Source organism: Miscanthus floridulus, chromosome 7 (genome assembly GCF_019320115.1).
Source record: "Miscanthus floridulus cultivar M001 chromosome 7, ASM1932011v1, whole genome shotgun sequence".
Taxonomy (NCBI): Eukaryota; Viridiplantae; Streptophyta; class Magnoliopsida; order Poales; family Poaceae; genus Miscanthus; species Miscanthus floridulus.
In genome coordinates this window covers 115818959-115839350 of record NC_089586.1, presented here as the reverse complement: position 1 = coordinate 115839350, position 20392 = coordinate 115818959, and the positions used below count along the sequence as shown (strand labels likewise).

The window sequence follows — 20392 nt, the reverse complement described above, 5'->3', positions numbered from 1 at the left end:
TGGAGCAAGTACTGTCATCCCACGCTGCACTCCCGACACCTGTTCCGTTTAAAATCCGGGGCGTCGGCGTGGCCGCGTGCGCCGCCACAAACCCTCCCTCGCCGCCGCAATTAACAATTCGCTAATCAGCTCGGCGCAGCCCAAACCCCCCTCTAATCGCCCGCTAAACCGCTCCCGCCCTCCGCTAAAGAGCCAATCCCACTGCATCGGATTCACCCTCCTCGCTTTTCCTATTATCCCCACTTGGGACTTGGGGTTCTTCTAGACTCGCCGGTACGATCTTTCTAGACACTTCGACGCGCCCGTTATAAAGGCCGGCGCCACATCCGGGTGACGGCACATCAGCACCCGCTCACAGGTCACAGCCCCTTGCTCATTGGATGAATGGATGGGGCGGACGGAAATCGCGCGAGGATGCCATGGTACGGAGAAGTTTATAGGCGCCACTGGTGTCTTCTCTTTCCTGTGAGATCTGTTTTTAGAGGGATTTCGATGTTATTTTTTCTGTTCGGACGTCGTGTGTGATGTTCTGTTGAGCCGTGAGCGCGGCGGGGGGTGCACGGGTGGTAGATCCGCGGTTGGGCTCTGCTATTCTGGCTATTGCTGGATTTCACATATAGGTTGGGGAGAAGGATGATAGTCTTAACTGTGACCTACTTGTTCGAATGTGTCTCAGTGTTCCTAGCTGCTCTAGTCCACGGTTAGATTTTAACTCAAATTTTGGCCGTCCCACAAGATATCTAGCTATACTTAAATGCCAATGAGCTTGTTTAGTTCTGATACTGTTTAAACCTGTGAAACCAACAACCACGATGTTGGAGCATCTCTCCTATAGCTTGTCCCCTAAAATACCTTAAAACTTGTCTCCTATAAAATTAAATCTAGGATATGAGACAGCACTGCTGTAGCAGATTATCTGAAACTCCTATATTTGTCTCCTTTATTTAGGAGAAATGATGTTTCTTTTGGGAGATCTCTTAAAAATTTATAGGTATAGGAGATGAGATAGAAGATCATTTACAGCAAGTCACAGAGTGTCTTTTACAGCATCTCCATCTGCTACTTCCTCCGTTCCAAATTGTAAGCTATTTTGACTTTTTTTTAGATACATAGTTTTTATTATATATATCTAGACATAACCTATATCTAGGCGTATATAAAAAACTACGCATTTCGAAAAGCCAAAACGACTTGCAATTTGGAATGGAGGGAGTCCTTTTAGGTATAGGAGATTGGATAGGAATTTCTGGTGGAGATGCTCGATTATCACATTTTGTATTATTGCGGGGATTACCTTTTGTTTGTTACAAGTAGCACTGATTTACCTTGTCGTTTCATTGTCAGCATTCATTTCTCAAGCAGTTCAACATTTTGTTGCTGGCCGGTCTGCGTATTGCATATGGTGGCACCAAGCATGAGGCAGGAACTGCATTACTTGCAAGAAAGTCACAAGTAAGATACCAAAGCTTGTAGTTCATTATAAGGTGTTTTAGGTGCTGCCTGTTTGGTTTCTCCAACCTCTTGTTCCACAAACAGCCCTTTCTAGCTTCTATGTAGTCCTGTGATTCACCTTTATGGCCTTTGAGTTCACCATTACGGGCCTTCTTCCTGCTGTGTACCCTTCTGTACAGCTCAGGATTTGTAATTTTTCTGATCATAAATCATGAGTTGTTTTATGGGGAATGAAAGCAAAACATGATTTCTATGCCCACTTGAAGTGTGCTTCAACTAGAACAACACGGTTTCTTCAACCAAAACACACACGGTTTTTTCAACCAAAACTTTTTAAGTACAAATTTGAGTGAAATCCACATGCGGGTATGCCCATTGACTATTAGTTCTTACCAAGAACTAGTCCCCAAATGATGATTGTGTATTACTCCCTCCCTTCTTATTTGATGCTACAATTGGTGTGGCCAGGAGCATTGATATTCCAGGACCTGCGCACTTGAACTTCTTTTCGTGGAGAGCACATTTCTAAAATTTGACGGCTATGTTTAAAAGTATCTAGGTCGGTGATATGAAAGTTCCATCACTATCTTCTTTTGGTTAATGCACATTCGAAGTAAGGCATTTGTTTGAATAATCATTAAACAAAATTTTGTTCAATTTACTCTCCCCTAACTATTTCAAATAGATTTGTCTTTTTTTTGTTTTCCATGTACAACAGTACAAGTTGAGTTTGAAGTTTCAAATGATGTGGGTTCATAGAAGACACCATAATTTATGTTAAGAAAATATATCATGAATTTTTAATCATTATTTTGATAGCTTATAATATAATGTCTAATGATAAATTAACCCTAGACATATACAAAATCTTATGATGAAAAATTAATCATGTATTTTGTTAACATAATTTATGGTGTCTGCTATCATCACCCACATCATTTGAACTCCAAACTTAATATGCCACGTTGCTGTAGGGTGGTTCACTGGTACCAGGCAAGAAAAAAATGAGCGCTAAATAGCTCACTTTGAAAATTTTAAGCTGTTCCAATTTAGCAATCTGCTTCAAATTTAGACATGCTTCTATAGTTGTGCACCACCATCTGTTCCGTTCTAGCTTCAACCCTGGTACTAGCGTCATTTCTTTGTTTTCAGTGGATATAAGGAAATCGTGCAGTTTACTGTTGTATTTTTTTCCTCGAACACGCAGGAGAACTGCACATCTTTATATTAAGAAGAAAAATGGGTAAGAGCCCTTACAACACACACCCACACACCAACACACACAAGAGAGTAGACAAATCGTTCGCGCCTTATGCTTACAACAAAAGCGACCTTGTGACTGTTGTATTGTTGACCTTGTAGATAATTCTGCACCGGAAGGTATATTATCGACTTACCAATATGAAAGAGCAGCTAAGGACCAACTAATATGATTTATCAAAGAAATAATGAGCCCGCTTTAGTGCTGGGCTGCTGGCTGCTGCTGCTGGCTGCTGGGATGGTATCTGACCCACAGTCTGCCAACATGCCTTACCCACTGGAGTTTCGACTAGCATTAGGGAAAAATGTGCATCCAGTTTCAGTTGCAAACCATTAAACTTGTACTATTCCTTATTGTAAAGTTCAGTCATCAGTGAAGCCAAATCCATATACATCATGCAAATGCCAAACTGAAACCCAGTGTATCTTCAATGTGGAGGAGCCTCACGTGACATTATTGATACTACCTATGTCCTGTACACAAGCCATTTTGCTCACTCAGCTAGTATATTTCACAAATACTTATTGCAACCAGAGTGCTCTGCATTGTCTGAAATTGTTGAAACACCATGGTATTTCTGAACTTGTACTGCATCTTCTTAGTGCAGTTGAAATCTGTAATATATCAGAGCATAGGTTCTTTTTATTATGCTTTCTTCATACTTGTAGTAACTCAATTTGTTTGGATGCTAGAAAGAGTATTTACCCCAGTTCAGGAGCCATCAATTCCTTGCATCGATCCCCCTCTCTTTGTTGTGATTGCCTCTGTTCAAGATTAGCAGGGACATCTGCATATTGTGTTGTAATACTAAAGCTGTAGGGAGTGCTAGAGCTTGCATCAGCAACACCTCTTGGTTCACTGGCCTGGAGCTAAAATTGATTCGTTTAACTTCCCGCTGACAAAGCATATTTATTTGATTAAAGTTTCTGCAAAGATCATTAATCAAACCTTCCTTTGTAGTTCCACTTTTTGCTGTGACATGATATGTACTCTTCTACCGAGTTCCATGTTTTCCTCGTGAATTAGGCTACCCTGTTTCAATGTCAGTATAAATTAAGATGTCAGTAACTTCCATTCATGATCATTCGATCGAAACAAGAAAAATAACACTGCTTTTAGGACTTAACCTTCCTGTGTAACTCTTCAATTTCACTTTTCAAAATATGGTCCTGTTTGACATTATTGCATATTAGATTGAAGTGAATAGAAAACCAAAACGTGGAAATGAAATGGATTATGAGTATGACCTTCCTCATTTTGATACTACGCAGGCTCATTTCAAGACGACTCTCTAAATTTTGGAGGTCTCTTACACCTAGGCCTGAAAGCTCCTCTCCCACTAGTTGCCTACAACAATGAGAAAGAGTTTCTCACATTATTTTAAGTAGGATACTAAAACTACTCTCAATGTAAAATTAAATGGGTACACAGGTGGAAGCAAAGCAAATTATATTTATATTGTTAGGAGAAATTAACTATCAATTTCATTTCCTGAAATAGTGAATGTTGTTAATGTCTTCAGTAACTAGATATTTACTTCATCCTTGGTTGGAACGTTTTGATTTTTTTTTTAATGTTCTATGAAGTTTTTCATGTGGCATTGAAACTTTCTATTGTTGAGTGATCCTTTCTTTTTTGTTGCAGAATCAATTGCAAGATCATACTTGTGGCTTTCTTGCAAGTTGTGCAGTTGTTGCCTCAAGCTTGCTGCCTCCCTTTGCCAGAGCTATTGGTAAAACAGGAAGTACTGTCAGTTTCTAAGCTACAAAATATAAGTGTAGAAAAATAATTTAGAAATGTAAGCATAGTATACTAGTACATTGCTAAAGATAAAATCAATACTCAATAACTTCCACATGTTGTTAATGACATCTTTTGCAGATTAACAGGATTCAATCAGTTGTCGCTGGGGTAGTCTACAGCAAATACATGGGCTCTCTTTATTGAAAGCTAACATGCCTTTGCTTCCGTGCACTCTTTCTTTTGAGAGGCAATGAAGTGGACCGTCAGATGGAGATCTGACTGTCCATGCTGATAGAAGCTGGCTTTTGAATCTCTCTTCCAAACTTCCAGCTCCAACGGTGTTGGAGCATGCTCCCCCGCCAACCGATCACCTCTGACCGTCTCTGTTGGTGTACCCACTGTCGGGTCTGTGTCCGCAATGATGATTTAGAAGAACTGCGTGACCAGGCCCACAGGCTGTCTCCTGCATCACCGCTGCACTTCGCCTAACTGCCCTAGCTCCACTGGACCGATTCCTAAGCCAGGAGCACACCAAAACCTCGGCATTTCTGAAACTTCAGGTGCTTGTAGTTTGATGTTTGCTTTTATTTTATCCACCTTTGCTTCAGATAATATGCCTAACAGGGTGGCTTTGGATGGCTTATTTTCTAGCGACGATGATGGTGGCTGCCGAATGCCGGCTTGAAGATGTGGGCTCCCAACTGCTGTATTTCGTAGCTGACTTCGTGCCCCCCTTTTACATAGCACGTGGCCAACAAGCACCAAAGCATAACTCTAAGCCTACCACTTTGAACTTTGCAGCCTCTTATATTCAGAAGTTTTCTTGAGTTATTGTAAACTCTTTACATTGCCTGTTTGGCAAGACATTTGTCAGCGACTACCTTGTTTATTAAGGTGAAACGCCTCTTCTGTAGTGTTTAACTTGTTGTTTTGAGGACAATTTCCTTGTATTGAACTAATGTGGCAAAATTGTATATCAATTCATCATGTTTCATGTAGTGTAGGTATATGTATGCATATATGTTCGAAATAAATATCTCTGGCCTGTTTGGATGGTGGTGTGAGATTCCTGCCTGGTCCAGGTAGCAACCTCAGGTGCCCGATTTTGTGTCTGTGGCCAGGATCATAACTAGTACCTGGGAAGCCGCCATCCAAACAAGCTACTTCAGACGCTGCCAGTGAAAGACAACTGAGTGTTGCAGGGATTGCATGGCCTTTCATTTTCGTCCTTTACGAAGTTTGATTGGATATATAATTTTTGCTTATGTATGTTTGTCTCATAAGCATTCCAAATTATTCCATAAGGTCACAAGCGGTGGCCGTTTGGTGCGATTATGGCTTGAGCGGTGAGTGAGGATATCTATTTGGCAATCTAACGGCGTTAAATAATCGGTTTCAGACTTTCAACATAAAACAAATGCTGTACCTTAGGGGCAAACCTGTAACTTCTTCCAAACTGGCTAGTGCTGCTACTCATGGCCCGATTGTATATGAGGGTTAATCACTGGCTAGCTAAAAATTAGCTAGTGCAACCAAACAGAAGGGCTAATAGACGGACTAATTATTTAGTTAAGGCTTCAACTAGTTATTAACCAACTAGCTAGCCAACCATAACTAATTTAAACTAATTCCAGCAAGTAATTAGCTATGGGTATTCAAACAGGCCCTCAGTCACGGATCTAAAAAATTTTGAGTTGAATATTTCCCAAGCTAAAGAATGAAATTTTGAGTTGATATTCCCAAGCTAAAGAACGAGTACTAAGTTAAAAATTAAAGAAAACACACCTTCAAACTATCAAAGCTCCACTGCAGAACCTCTATGAAAGCAAAGCAAGTGCACCTCTGAACTAGAATATACATGTATATCTCCTATTGTGCCTCGCAAAGTGCCGTGGGAAGTTGGCCTGCAGCCTTTTGTCAAGAGAATTGCATGGAACGAAGCCAACTAGAATATAGACATACTATATATACTTGATACTTTAGTAAAATTGTCCTAGGAATACCTGGCTTATTGTGCACCCCAAAAGTACTACCATCCATTTTCTCCCAACCAAAGTTACAGTTTTAGGCAATAACATGGTTCTCAAAATACAGTTTTGACTGCTATTTTACATGATATATTTAAAAATGTAGCAGAAATGTACTAATATATTATGAAGTAGCTTTTAATTAAGGCAAATTGCCAGCATCAATTTTAAATATTCAAACTCATCAATATAGAAAAGTAATTTATAATCAACTTTTGCAGTAGCTGACTAGACATAATCAATTGTCACTATTTGTGACTAAATAAAGAGACCAAACATCTGATCTTGGTCAGACCAATATACATCACATGACATGTGTGTACTACTAACTGCTACTCTCTCCATCTAAGAAAGAACAGAATTCTTAAGAGAAGGCAATCAATAATCATAAATTTGACTAGATTTATAGAAATAGTATAAACATTTTTATCTTCGAATAGGTTTATTATGAAAATATATTATTTTCATAATTAATTTAACAATATTTATTAAGCAGCCATAAATATTAGTAGTTTTTATATATTTCGATAAATTTGGGATTGTTTGACTCCTCAAAAAAACTACATTTTCATTCTTTTTAAGATGGAAGGAGTAGTTACCAAGATATAAGTACTTTTTCCTCACCATACCATGAGTTCTGAAGTTGCATTGTTGGTGCCAATCTGCTCCTCTTTTGCTTTTCCGTATCGGTCTATCACAGCTTTCATGCTAGAACTAGAAGAAAATAAAAGTGGAACAAAATGGTGCAGTTAGTGCTTTATTAATTTGTATCTGAATTTGTAAGTAAAGTACCATAGCATACAAACGTATACCAACCTACTTATATTAACTCTATAATGTTTATTAACACACTCCTTAGTCCTTAATTAGTAATTCTTCAAATAGTTACACACGGAGACTCAATATTGCACGATTCATTCATTAATAGCTCTTCCAATTTATAATCGTCAATAATGATAGATAGATATATATATAACCTCTTCTCATTTTACATTGTCAACAGTGATATATAACCTCGTAGTTTTAGATGTGCATACATAGATCGGGCAGTGATTGCTATGATTCTAATAGTGAAGTCACAAAACTAATGCTTTTTCCAACTGACTTTGCATTGTTCAGATTGCTCTACTAAAAGTAATTTCCTCTAAGCTTGCGTACTGATTTCTATAAAATAGATACTAGTTCATTTTATTTGTTTAATTAGATGATGATGAAACAGCAGTTCCATAAGAAAAATCAAAACCTCCCATCTCATGATATATGAGGTTATCAGATTCTCACTAGGACATACTGTATAATTCTTTCTGTCGCGATAACATGAACATGAAGCGGAAATATTAATCTCTAGCCTTACGTATAAGAGAACAAAAAACAAAGGAACCCGAGACCACATATATTTCGTTATTAATCGAACTTAATTAGTTGAATAAAGGATCATCTATGTTAATATTTTTTCGCAAAAAATAATAGGGTCCCTCAGCTATTTCTTTAATCTGCTCATACATCTAGAGCTAGCCAACTAGGTATCTACGCTAAACATTGAAACAAGAAGATTAGATACATAGCAAATTAAACAGATCTGTTAAAGTTAAACCAAGTCTGATCAGTAGGAAATTTGTAGAGAAAGCTATCTAGAGAGAGAGTCACGTAAATAGGCAAAATGATTCGTACTTGGTGCTGGAGAACTCGTAGAGCCTGCCGGTGCTGGAGAAGATGATGAGGCCAACCTCCGCATCGCAGAGGATGGAGAGCTCCTTTGCCTTCTTCAGCAGCCCGTTCCGCCTCTTAGAGAAGGAAACCTGCCTGCTCGTCAAGTTGTCGATCCTCCTTATCACTATCTTCCCCCTCCCCATGCTTTCTTTTGTGCCTCTCAGATCTAGTCTAGCCGTCTAGCTAGGAACAAAAAGGAGCACAGGAAGAAGCAAGGCGAAGAGATGGCCGACCGGCCGGGATGATTGATCTGATGGGGAACACGGAAGCTAGCCTAGCTACTTAGCTAGAGGCAGGTTCCTAGCTTCCAATTGTGGTTCACAGCCACAGCTATCTACCAACAAAGAGAGGATGAGAGAAGTGACGACTAGGTTTTAGTATGCACGAATTAATAAGCAGGTAGCCCCAATGAGAAGCTAAATATGTATAGAATACCTGCTTATTAATTATTCTCACTATACTGATGTGATGTACATAAATTAACCGTGTTATATTCTGTTGGTAGCACAAATGGAAAGCATCCAAGTGATTGATATGACCATGTATAGTTGTTTGATTTTTTTTTAAAAAAAAGAAAATCTTAACTAATAAACTATGTTAGCAAGATTTAACAAATGAAAATAAATCAGCAGGAAAAAATCATTTTCCAACATATAGATGAGAAAGAGGACATAAAGGAAAGTAGAGATATATAGCACACTTTTCCCCCTCAAATGTTTACTACTGCTCTTTGTACAAGTACTACTAGCACGTAGAGCCATGTCCTTTGGCAGCTTGAGAGGGCTTTGATATATTCTGATTAGTATATATAGTTTATATATGGGAGATGTCGACATCCTATCAACCAGCTTACCTCGTACAATGACAAAACCACCCACTTTCATATCTCTCAAAGGTTTTGTTAATTTGTAAGTTTATAATAGTGGTACACTGCGTTCTACGCTAATTCTACGCACATCATTGATATATGGTATCTGCCCTGTTTTCTTCCCATTTGCAGTACAAGTTGCCAATAGATGTTTAAGATATGCATGATCGTGGTCTAGGTGAGAGGGAAACATAAATGATGTACGAAGAAAAGTATCATCACGCATCATCTCAACTATACGTAGCAATATCCTCTTAGTACAACATATTATTTGTTCAATAATTGCACTATATGTTTGCAGCCTTGGCAATGTGATGCTTTGAATTGAAAGAACATATCTCAAGATGCGTGAAATCTTTCACATATATCTCGGCTAATAATAATTAAGTTAGATTTAACCAAATCATCAGTTTCTTAGCCTTTTTGTCTTCTAGTTATTTTGAGGAATCGATTCTTAGAAAGGTGACAAAACCTGTGGGCGCACCTGGTAATCAAACCTAGGTCAGCTATATATAATATGTGCATTGGACCACCGATGACCCATCTCGGTGGTTTATTACTTTATTATTATCGTTTGTATGGTCATGACCCTTAGTGTATCCTAAGTTTTTCTGTATATTCTTTTACAACCAAAATGACACATGTCTTTCTCTTCCTCTTCCTCTTCCTCTTCCATTTCATGGGACAAAATTTTAAAAAAGGATTCCTATCGTGTTCATCGAGAACTGCAGCCCTTCTAGAATAGCACGTTATATATCAACAAAAACTTGGTAGAAGAAACGGAGAATATATTGGGAATAGCACCAACGTAGCAACTAGCTTTATACTATTTTATGCAAGAATTGATGTGTGGACCATCAACAACCTTCAGCAAAGTATCTTATTTTTCGAATAACATCTTTTGTGTGCTCGAATGTAAGAGAGTGATGCTTACTTCTTCATTAGAATTAGTGGAGAGTTATACTCTACTCCTTTCAACGATGGTAGACTGGTAGATCGATGGATGATATCGAATTATCGATGCTTGGCATTAGCACTAGCTAATTACTACTACTTGTCTACTCCATCGACGGGCCGGCCGGGAGGGCAGCGTGCATCAGTGCATGTTACTTGCATCATGCATGATGAGTTGGCACCTGCAGGGGGAGATCGCTTGGAAACTGAAGGGAGAGATTTGCCCTCGTCGTGGTGCTCCGGAGCTGCGCCTGGTTGGTCGCGCAGACCACGTGGTACGATGGTCCATGCACGGCCAAAGGGACCAATGGAGCTGCGGTTTCCTTCTCGATCGCGCCTATCGATCGATCGTGCACGGATCAGCAAAAGGGGACCTTCCAAGTTCCGAGGTTCAAACCACTAGTACTTCGCGCCTTTGAGGAAAGCAGAGAGAGAGAGAGAGGTCACTTTTGGGCTGGAACGAAAAGAGTGGCTCGCGTATTTTCCATTTTTCCTGTACCAAAGTGACAAGTGTCAATCATTGTCGTATGATGAGACAACACCTGTCGAGAAAGGCCTTGGGATTATGGATGGCCAACGGGCTGGGCCGGTACAGCCCGGCACGGGCCCGTGCCAGGCACGGCCCGAAGGGGGTCGGGCTGGCACGGCACGCCGTGCCACCCGGGGGCCGGGCTGAGGTGGGCATCGTGCCTGACCAACGGCCCAGGCACGGTCTGCTGGGCCGTTTTTTGGGGCTAGCCCGGCCCGAGAAGCACGACCCATTCAGCGTGCCGGGCCAGCCCGGGGCCCACGACGAATTGTGAGCAGCTAGAGAGAGGGGGAAGGGGAGGAAGCGTGAGCGAGCAGCCGGAGATCGTGGCGTCGGGGCGGAGCTCGTGGCTAGATCTAGCGTCGGGGCGGAGCTTGGGGCCAGCGCACTCATTCCCGTGGCGGCCGAGGCGGGACTGCGGGAGGCGATGGCGGCGCTCGACGTTGGATCCCACGAGAAGAGAAGGGGATGGAGGGGATTCAGCGAGCCGCGGGGAAGCAGGAGCTCGAGGCATCGGCGGCCGGCGGGCTCTCCCTCAAGGCCTGAGGTGCCAGATCTGGCGAATAGAGCAGGTAGGCGTCGGGGATTCGGCGGGTCGAGCTCGAGACAGTGGCAGGACGAAACTCGGGCATGCCACGCTCGCTCCCGAGGCGCGTCCTCGCGGAGGAGAGGAGCCCACGGCGGCGCATCCCGCCGGCAAGTCACGGAGAGGGAGCGAGGGAGAGAGGTGATGCGGCGCGGCCGTGTGGAAGAGAGGGAGCGAGGTGAAGGTGAGAGGAGCGAGGCTGCTGCTCGCGACGTGCGTGGGAAAGGGGGAGCAGCGACTCTGTGAGTGTGGCGCGGTTACGGGGAAGGGTTGCGTCTGTCGGGAGGGGGAGTTAGGGTTAGGGGCGATGGGCCTTTAGCAGGCCATGGGGAACTGAGGGAGGCCAGGCCGCTGTCGGGCCGACCGTCGAAGGTCGGGCCGTGCCGTGCCAGCCCACGGGCCTGAGCAGCGGCCCAGGCACAGCCTGCTCTCTCGGGCCGGGCCGGTCCGGGCCCGCACGTCACCGGGCCGAGCCGTGCTCGTGTCGGGCTAAAAAAAAAGGCTTTGTATCGTGTCGTCGTGCCTTGGGCTGCATGGACATTTATACTTGGCAATGCATAGCAAGCCAACCGCGAATGAGGAGTGTGCAGCTGGGTGGAGAGGCTACTTTATTCTCTTTGTTATACTCTGGCTGACTGGATCCCATCTCACTACATTCGCCACTTCAAAAGTACTAGTCTCCGCATGCTGCTTGCTTAGAACAAGAACATATATCTAGTGAGGGTGCTTTTGCCAATAATCAATAGTACTACTAATGTGAAAGTTTCTATGCTGTCGTAGTAGATAGGATCGTGGCATATGTTATGTGTGAACGGACAACAGTATACGTGGTCTTCTCATTATTAGTAATTCTTAATTTCTTAGTGAAAATTTCTTAGTGAAAAGGACCATGACGTCAAAGAGAGGTGAATTAGGCAACTTAAAAATCTAACTCTGAACTACGGCTTCTTTTTCTATCCTTAGTAAAAACCTATGCAAAAGATAAATTATCTAAATATGCAACTACAATTTTGCTAGTGTGTTGCTATCTCTACCGTAAAAATGAGTTATGCAACCTAGATTCTAAACCTATTAAATAGCCTATCACTAAGTTAGGAAAGTAAAGCACAAACCATAATTGCAATGTAAATATGGAAGCTAAAGAGTAAGGTAGAGATATGCAAACTCCCGTCGACGACTCCGGTATTTTTACCGAGGTATCGAGAAGCGCGCAAGCTTCTCCCTAGTCTTTGTTGGAGCCCCTCGCAAGGAATCCCTCGCAAAGGACAAGCTCCCGGTCAGATAACTCCGTGGATAGCCTTGGGCCTTCCCCACACGCAAGTGGATCTCCGACGTGCCTTCCGACAAGCCTCTCCCAGATGCTCCCCACCGTCTTCACTATCAAGCTTCCGGCCAAAACGCCGTAGGCCTTGTTCCTTTCGGTACACGGTGGCAGCAACACCACAAACGCGGTTGGTGTGATCTCGTATGACTATAGGTCCCTCCGATGTACAACAATGGTGCGCGTAAGCACCGAGTGATAAGAGGTATGCAAACCTCACTAAACACTAGGCCTAAACCTATAGCAAGCGCATAAGCAGTGGTCTAATCAATCTAAGCACTTCGCAAAGCACCTATGCTAATCACCTAATGAATCATTAAGCACTATACAAGTGGAGATCACTAAAATGGTGTATCAACACCCTTGGTATGTTTTCTCAGCTCTCCACATCTCAAATGACCGGTTGGGGGTCTATTTATAAGTCCCACCGAGAAAGTAGCCTTTGAGGACGAAACCTAGCTTTTTGCTACTGATCGGACGCTGTTGTCGTCCTGACAGGACGCGTCCAGTCGTTCCTACCGTTAGAGCGCACGCGTTAATCGGACTCTGGGCTGAGTCCGGTCTCACTGGCGCCGCTTTGGAACCTCTCTAGACTCGATCGGACGCTGTACTTTGTGTATTCAGTCGTCCAGAGCCACGGCGTTCGGTCACGCTGAAAACATTGCCGTGACGAAGAATAGTGTCATCGGTGCGTCCGGTCACAGCTGCTGACGTCTGCTGTTGCCGAGCAACTGATCGGACGCGTCCGGTCCCTATAAGGGCCACGTCTGGTCCCTATAAGGCCGCGTCCGATCACCTCTGCCGAGCTCGTTTCTTCGCGATCTTACGTCCGGCTTGGTTCCCATCTTCGTGCTTGGACTATGCTTGATATCTTGGGTCTTCTCTTGTGCTTCTAGGGTCTTGCTTATGGTGTTGATCGTGGGATCATCATATCGTCTTTGTCCAAGTCCCATCTTGCACCATGTAAGAAAAATGGACTCTAGGCCCATTTACTTTGGATTTTGGTGTTTGATGACCAACACAACCAAGTTGGACTAATGAAGTTGCAAGTGATTGTTTTATAGTTTAATAGGGTGCAAGACGTGACTTGGACGAAGGCGATGTGATGATCCGATAATCAACACCTTAAGCAAGACCTTAGAAGCATAAGAAAAGATCCAAGATATCGAGCAAAGTCCAAGCACGAAGATAGGAATCAAGCCGGACGTAAGATCACAAAGAAACGAGCTCACAGAGATAACCGGACGCTGGTAGCACAGTGACCGGACGCTCCAATCAAGAGGCTCGGCAGAAGCAGCGACTGGACGCTGAACAACAAGATCGACCGGACATAGGACAGCAGTGTCCGATCGAGTACAAAAGGTTCTAGAGCAGCGAAATTACGACTCGACGCGTCCGGTGACATGTGACCGAACGCTGGCAGTGTCCGATCAGTTGACCGTGGCTCTAATAGTCGGGACGACCGGACACGTTTGATCAGGACGACCTGAGCGTCCGGTCAGTAGCAGAAAAGCGGGATTTTGTCCCCAATGGCTACTTTCTCAGTGGGGCTTATAAATACCACCCCCAACCGGCCAAATAAGTAGAGTGGAGCTGAGGAAACATACCAAGGGTGTAGATACACCATTTTAGTGATCTCCACTTGCATAGTGCTTAGTATTTTATTAGGTGATTAGCGTACGTGCTTTGCGAAGTGCTTAGGTTGATTAGACCACCGCTTATGCGCTTGCTCTAGGTTTAGGCCTAGTGTTTAGTGAGGTTTGTATACCTCTTACCACTCGGTGCTTGCGCGCACCATTATTGTACATCAGAGGGGCTTGTAGTCTTACGAGATCACAACAACCGCGGTTGTGGTGTGGCCGCCACCATGTACCGGAGGGAACAAGGCCCACAACGTTTCAGTCGGAAGCTTGATAGTGAAGACGGCGGGGAGCATCCGGGAGAGGCTTGCTAGAAGGCACGTCAAAGACTCACTTGCGCGTGGGGAAGGCCCGAGGCTATCCACAGAGTTACCCGACCGGAAGCTTGGCCCTTGCGAGGGATTTCTTGCGAGGGGCTCCAACGAGAACTAGGGAGAAGCTTGCGTGCTTCTCGATACCTCGGTAAAAATACCGAAGTCGTCGATGGGAGTTTGCAATCTCTACCTTGTTCTTTAGCTTCCACATTTATATTGATTACATTACTCCTTTTGCGATAGAGATAGCAACACACTAGCAAAACCATAGTTGCCCATTTAGATAGTGTATCTTTTGCATATGTTTTGCTAAGGGTAGAAAAAAAGGCCATAGTTTAGAAGTAGAATTTTAAGTTGCCTAATTCACCCCCCCCCCTTAGGCATCACGGTCCCCTACACACCCTATTGAACTACAAAATAATTAGTTACAAATTCATTAGTCCAATTTAGTTGTGTTGGTCATCAAACATCAAAATCTAAAGTAAATAGGCCTAGGGTCTATTTTCCTTACACTTAGATTTACTGTTCTTTTGTCCGTGTGTAAATAATACTGTGTTGAAGGAAACAATATATAAGTTTTGGTTGAGATGGCCTCGCTATGACATCTCTCAAAAGTTCAATGGATGCTTAATCGAGAAATTGGATATCTTCTCGAGTGGAAACCAAAGGTTAGTTTTGTTATATGACATTTATGACCTTCTCGTGTCAAGCCTCCTCTTCATTCCTTCTAGTATTACCCTTCACTTTACATGCAAACTTATCTCCCTTTTGATGCCTACATATGGAGGAGTGTGTTGTTGCAACAATTCCTCTCTTCTAGTCCGACGCATCTCTCCCTCTTGCCATAGTCTCTCAGACCCACCAAGAGGTTGTTAAAGAAAATTGATGCTGGCACAAGAGGGGAAGGGGTTGAAAGGTCCTTGTGTGGTTTTGGTAATTGAGTGACAACCTAGGTGGACTAATTGTGTTTATGTGAGATATATAGATAATTAGTCCACAGGTACATGTGTGTGAGCAACATATGCCATGAAGGTGAAAATGGCTTGGAGATGTTGCAAAGCTCACACATGTGATGATGAAGGAGCTCATTGCACATGGACATGACATTGAGTCATGTGATCAAAGGTGGAGAAGATCAAGACATGACTTGGCTTGATGGACCGGTTCCAAGCGTGAAGGGCAAGTTAGAGGCTTTGGAGCGATGGACCGCGTGGCGGTGAAGCTTGAGCAAGACTAGGCATCGATGGACGAAGGCAATGGTGAAAAGCAAGTGAAGTCAACATCGATGAACCAATATGATCACGTGATGATATGAAGTGGATCATATCATTGTTGATCGTATTGGTGCATGTGTTGCATTGACATTAGAGGAGATGGAATGGAATGCGCAAGGCAAAGGTATAACCTAGGGCATTTTATTTCACCGGTCATAGGTGTGTAGAGAAGTTTATGACCGGGTTTAGGATAGATGGCTATACTATCAAGAGGGGCAAACTTGTTTGCATATCGGTCATCTAGTGCCACTTGAGTGATCTAACTTTGCATCGTTGCTAGGATCGAGTGGCGTGGCAAGTTGAGTGGCTAACACCCTTGAAAATGTTTGTGAAAATATGCTAACACATATGCATAAGGTGATACACTTGGTGGTTGGCACATTTGAGCAAGGGTGAAGAAGATAGAGTTGAAAACGACTTAGTCGCGCTGGTCACAGAGTGACCAGATGCGTCCGGTATGGAGATCGGACACGTCCGGTATGTGGCTCAGGACTGGACTGCACAGTGCGACCGGACGCATCTAGTCGACACACCGGACGTGTCCAGTGTGAATCAGCAAAATCGGTGTTTGGTGGAATAGTTGATCGGACGCTAGCAGCGTCCGGTCCGGTGTGATCGAACGTGTTCGGTCGTCCATGGGTGCTTACTGTACTTGACCGGACGCTGTGGCTCAGCGTCTGGTCAGTTTCTAACTGACGCGTCCGATCGGCCCTGGAGGCTTACTAGACTCGACCGGACACAGCGGCTCAGCATCCGGTCATTTCGAACAGAGCGTCCGGTCGGACATATCAGAGAGCCATTAGAGACAACAATAGGACACGTGGCGGTCAGATAGCGGTCTGTTAGCTACCAAACGCGTCCGGTATGGTGACCAGACATGTCTGGTATTCATGACCAGTGCGTCCGGTGCTACGTCCGATCAGGCTCGCTTAGAACAAGAACATATATCTAGTGAGGGTGCTTTTGCCAATAATCAATAGTACTACTAATGTGAAAGTTTCTATGCTGTCGTAGTAGATAGGATCGTGGCATATGTTATGTGTGAACGGACAACAGTATACGTGGTCTTCTCATTATTAGTAATTCTTAATTTCTTAGTGAAAAGGACCATGACGTCAAAGAGGGGTGAATTAGGCAACTTAAAAATCTAACTCTGAGCTACGGCTTCTTTTTCTATCCTTAGCAAAAACCTATGCAAAAGATAAGTTATCTAAATATGCAACTACAATTTTGCTAGTGTGTTGCTATCTCTACCGTAAAAAGAAGTTATGCAACCTAGATTCTAAACCTATTAAATAGCCTATCACTAAGTTAGGAAAGTAAAGCACAAACCATGATTGCAATGTAAATATAGAAGCTAAAGAGTAAAGTAGAGATATGCAAACTTTCGTCGACGACTCCGGTATTTTTACCGAGGTATCGAGAAGCGCGCAAGCTTCTCCCTAGTCTTCGTTGGAGCCCCTCGCAAGGAATCCCTCGCAAAGGACAAGCTCCCGGTCATATAACTCCGTGGATAGCCTCGGGCCTTCCCCACACGTAAGTGGATCTCCGACGTGCCTTCCGACAAGCCTCTCCCGGATGCTCTCCACCGTCTTCACTATCAAGCTTCTGGCCAAAACGCCGCAGGCTTTGTTCCTTTTGGTACACGGTGGCAACAACACCACAAACGTGGTTGGTGTGATCTCGCAGGACTACAAGCCCCTCCAATGTACAACAATGGTGCGCGTAAGCACCGAGTGATAAGAGGTATGCAAACCTCACTAAACACTAGGCCTAAACCTATAACAAGCGCATAAGCGGTGGTCTAATCAATCTAAGCACTTCGCAAAGCACCTACGCTAATCACCTAATGAATCATTAAGCACTATACAAGTGGAGATCATTAAAATAGTGTATCAACACCCTTGGTATGTTTCCTCAGCTCTCCACATCTCAAATGACCGCTTGGGGGTCTATTTATAAGCCCCACCGAGAAAGTAGCCTTTGAGGGCGAAACCTAGCTTTTTGCTACTGATCGGACACTGTTGTCGTCCTGACAGGACGCGTCCAGTCGTTCCTACTGTTAGAGCGCACGCGTTAATCGGACTCTGGGCTGAGTCCGGTCTCACTGGCGCCGCTTTGGAACCTCTCTAGACTCGATCGGACACTGTACTTTGTGTATTCAGTCGTCCAGAGCCACGGTGTTCGGTCACGCTGAAAACATTGCCGTGACAAAGAATAGTGTCATCGGTGCGTCCGGTCACAGCTGCTGACGTCTGCTGTTGCCGAGCAACTGATCGGACGCGTCCGGTCCCTATAAGGGCCACGTCTGGTCCCTATAAGGCCGCGTCCGATCACCTCTGTCGAGCTCGTTTTTTTGCGATCTTACGTCCGGCTTGGTTCCCATCTTCGTGCTTGGACTATGCTTGATATCTTGGGTCTTCTCTTGTGCTTCTAGGGTCTTGCTTATGGTGTTGATCGTGGGATCATCATATCGTCTTTGTCCAAGTCCCATCTTGCACCCTGTAAGGAAAATGGACTCTAGGCCCATTTACTTTAGATTTTGATGTTTGATGACCAACACAACCAAGTTGGACTAATGAAGTTGCAAGTGATTGTTTTATAGTTCAATAGGGTGCAAGACGTGACTTGGATGAAGGCGATGTGATGATCCGATAATCAACACCTTAAGCAAGACCTTAGAAGCATAAGAGAAGATCCAAGATATCGAGCAAAGTCTAAGCACGAAGATAGGAATCAAGCCGGACGCAAGATCACAAAGAAACGAGCTCACAAAGATGATTGGACGCTGGACCGGACGCTGGTAACATAGTGACCAGACGCTCCAATCAAGAGGCTCAGCAGAAGCAGCGACCGGATGCTGAACAACAAGATCGACCGGACATAGGACAGCAGTGTCCGATCGAGTACAAAAGGTTCTAGAGCAGCAAAATTACGACTGGACACGTTCGGTGATATGTGACCGGACGCTGGCAGTGTCCGATTAGTTGATCATGGCTCTAACGGTCGGGACGACCGGACGTGTTCGATCAGGACAACCTGAGCATCCGGTCAGTAGCAGAAAAGCAGGATTTTGTCTCCAACGGCTACTTTCTCAGTGGGGCTTATAAATACCACCTCCAACCAGCCAAATAAGTAGAGTGGAGCTAAGGAAACATACCAAGGGTGTAGATACACCATTTTAGTGATCTCCACTTGCATAGTGCTTAGTATTTTATTAGGTAATTAGCGTACGTGCTTTGCGAAGTGCTTAGGTTGATTAGACCACCGCATATGTGCTTGCTCTAGGTTTAGGCCTAGTGTTTAGTGAGGTTTGCATACCTCTTACCACTTGGTGCTTGCGCGCACCATTGTTGTACATCGGAGGGGCTTGTAGTCTTGCGAGATCACAACAACCGCGGTTGTGGTGTGGCCGCCACCGTGTACCGGAGGGAACAAGGCCCATGGCGTTTCAGTCGGAAGCTTGATAGTGAAGACGGCGGGGAGCATCCGGGAGAGGCTTGCTAGAAGGCACGTCGGAGACTCACTTGCGCGTGGGGAAGGCCCAAGGCTATCCACGGAGTTACCCGACCAGAAGCTTGGCCCTTGCGAGGGATTCCTTACGAGGGGCTCCAACAAGAACTAGGGGGAAGTTTGCGTGCTTCTCGATACCTCGGTAAAAATACCAAAGTCGTCGATGGGAGTTTGCAATCTCTACCTTGTTCTTTAGCTTTCGCATTTATATTGATTACATTACTTCTTTTGCGGTAGAGATAGCAACACACTAGCAAAACCGTAGTTGCACATTTAGATAGTGTATCTTTTGCATATGTTTTGCTAAGGGTAGAAAAAGAGGCCATAGTTTAGAAGTAGAATTTTAAGTTGCCTAATTCACCCCCCCCCTTAGGCATCACGGTCTCCTACACACCCTATTGAACTACAAAACAATTATTTGCAAATTCATTAGTCCAATTTAGTTGTGTTGGTCATCAAACACCAAAATCCAAAGTAAATAGGCCTAGGATCCATTTCCCTTACACTTAGATTTACTGTTCTTTTGTCTGTGTGTAAATAATACTGTGTTGAAGGAAACAATATATAAGTTTTGGTTGAGATGGCCTCGCTATGACATCTCTCAAAAGTTCAACGGACGCTTAATCGAGAAATTGGATATCTTCTCGAGTGGAAACCAAAGGTTAGTTTTGTTATATGACATTTACGACCTTCTCGTGTCAAGCCTCCTCTTCATTCCTTCTAGTATTACCCTTCACTTTACACGCAACCTTATCTCCCTTTTGATGCCTGCATATGGAGGAGTGTGTTGTTACAACAATTCCTCTCTTCTAGTCCGACGCATCTCTCCCTCTTGCCATAGTCTCTCATACCCACCAAGAGGTTGTTAAAGAAAATTGATGCTGGCACAAGAGGGGAAGGGGTTGAAAGGTCCTTGTGTGGTTTTGGTAATTGAGTGACAACCTAGGTGGACTAATTGTGTTTATGTGAGATACATAGGTAATTAGTCCATAGGTACATGTGTGTGAGCAACATATGCCATGAAGGTGAAAATGGCTTAGAGATATTGCAAAGCTCACACATGTGATGATGAAGGAGCTCATTGCACATGGACATGACATTGAGTCATGTGATCAAAGGTGGAGAAGATCAAGACATGACTTGGCTTGATGGACCGGTTGCAAGCTTGAAGGGCAAGTCGGAGGCTTTGGAGCGATGGAC

At 43.9% G+C, this 20392-nt stretch overlaps 1 protein-coding gene and 1 long non-coding RNA gene across 3 annotated transcripts; one reads left to right on the top strand and one right to left on the bottom strand.

Annotated features, from left to right (window-relative positions):
• The first annotated feature begins 24 nt into the window (after positions 1–24).
• On the top strand, positions 25–5473 carry LOC136467669 (uncharacterized). 2 transcript variants are annotated; one of them, XR_010761612.1, is made up of 4 exons: positions 25–422; positions 1345–1452; positions 4358–5016; positions 5108–5473. It is a non-coding gene; the product is annotated as an uncharacterized lncRNA (long non-coding RNA). The 2 variants fall into 2 exon arrangements; XR_010761613.1 differs by lacking the exon at positions 25–422 and adding an exon at positions 1066–1080.
• LOC136467668 (MADS-box transcription factor 57-like) lies at positions 1922–8543 on the bottom strand. The gene is made up of 8 exons (XM_066466434.1): positions 8155–8543; positions 7113–7197; positions 4378–4439; positions 3961–4060; positions 3841–3882; positions 3662–3745; positions 3419–3582; positions 1922–3327 (listed from the first exon to the last, which is right to left on the bottom strand). The coding sequence occupies exons 1-8, from the start codon at positions 8334–8336 to the stop codon at positions 3312–3314; spliced, it is 735 nt and encodes a 244-aa protein (XP_066322531.1). The 5' UTR covers positions 8337–8543; the 3' UTR covers positions 1922–3311.
• Between the last annotated feature and the right edge of the window lie 11849 nt (positions 8544–20392).

Bases quoted from the DNA above. Each gene is read 5' to 3' on its own strand.
- LOC136467668 (XM_066466434.1), bottom strand. From the start codon at position 8,336: ATGGGGAGGGGGAAGATAGTGATAAGGAGGATCGACAACTTGACGAGC. The intron at 7,198-8,154 runs GTACGAATCATT...ATTTTCTTCTAG, and splicing joins TACGAGTTCTCCAGCACCAA to TTCTAGCATGAAAGCTGTGA. The intron at 3,583-3,661 runs GTTTGATTAATG...AATCAATTTTAG, and splicing joins AAGTGGAACTACAAAGGAAG to CTCCAGGCCAGTGAACCAAG.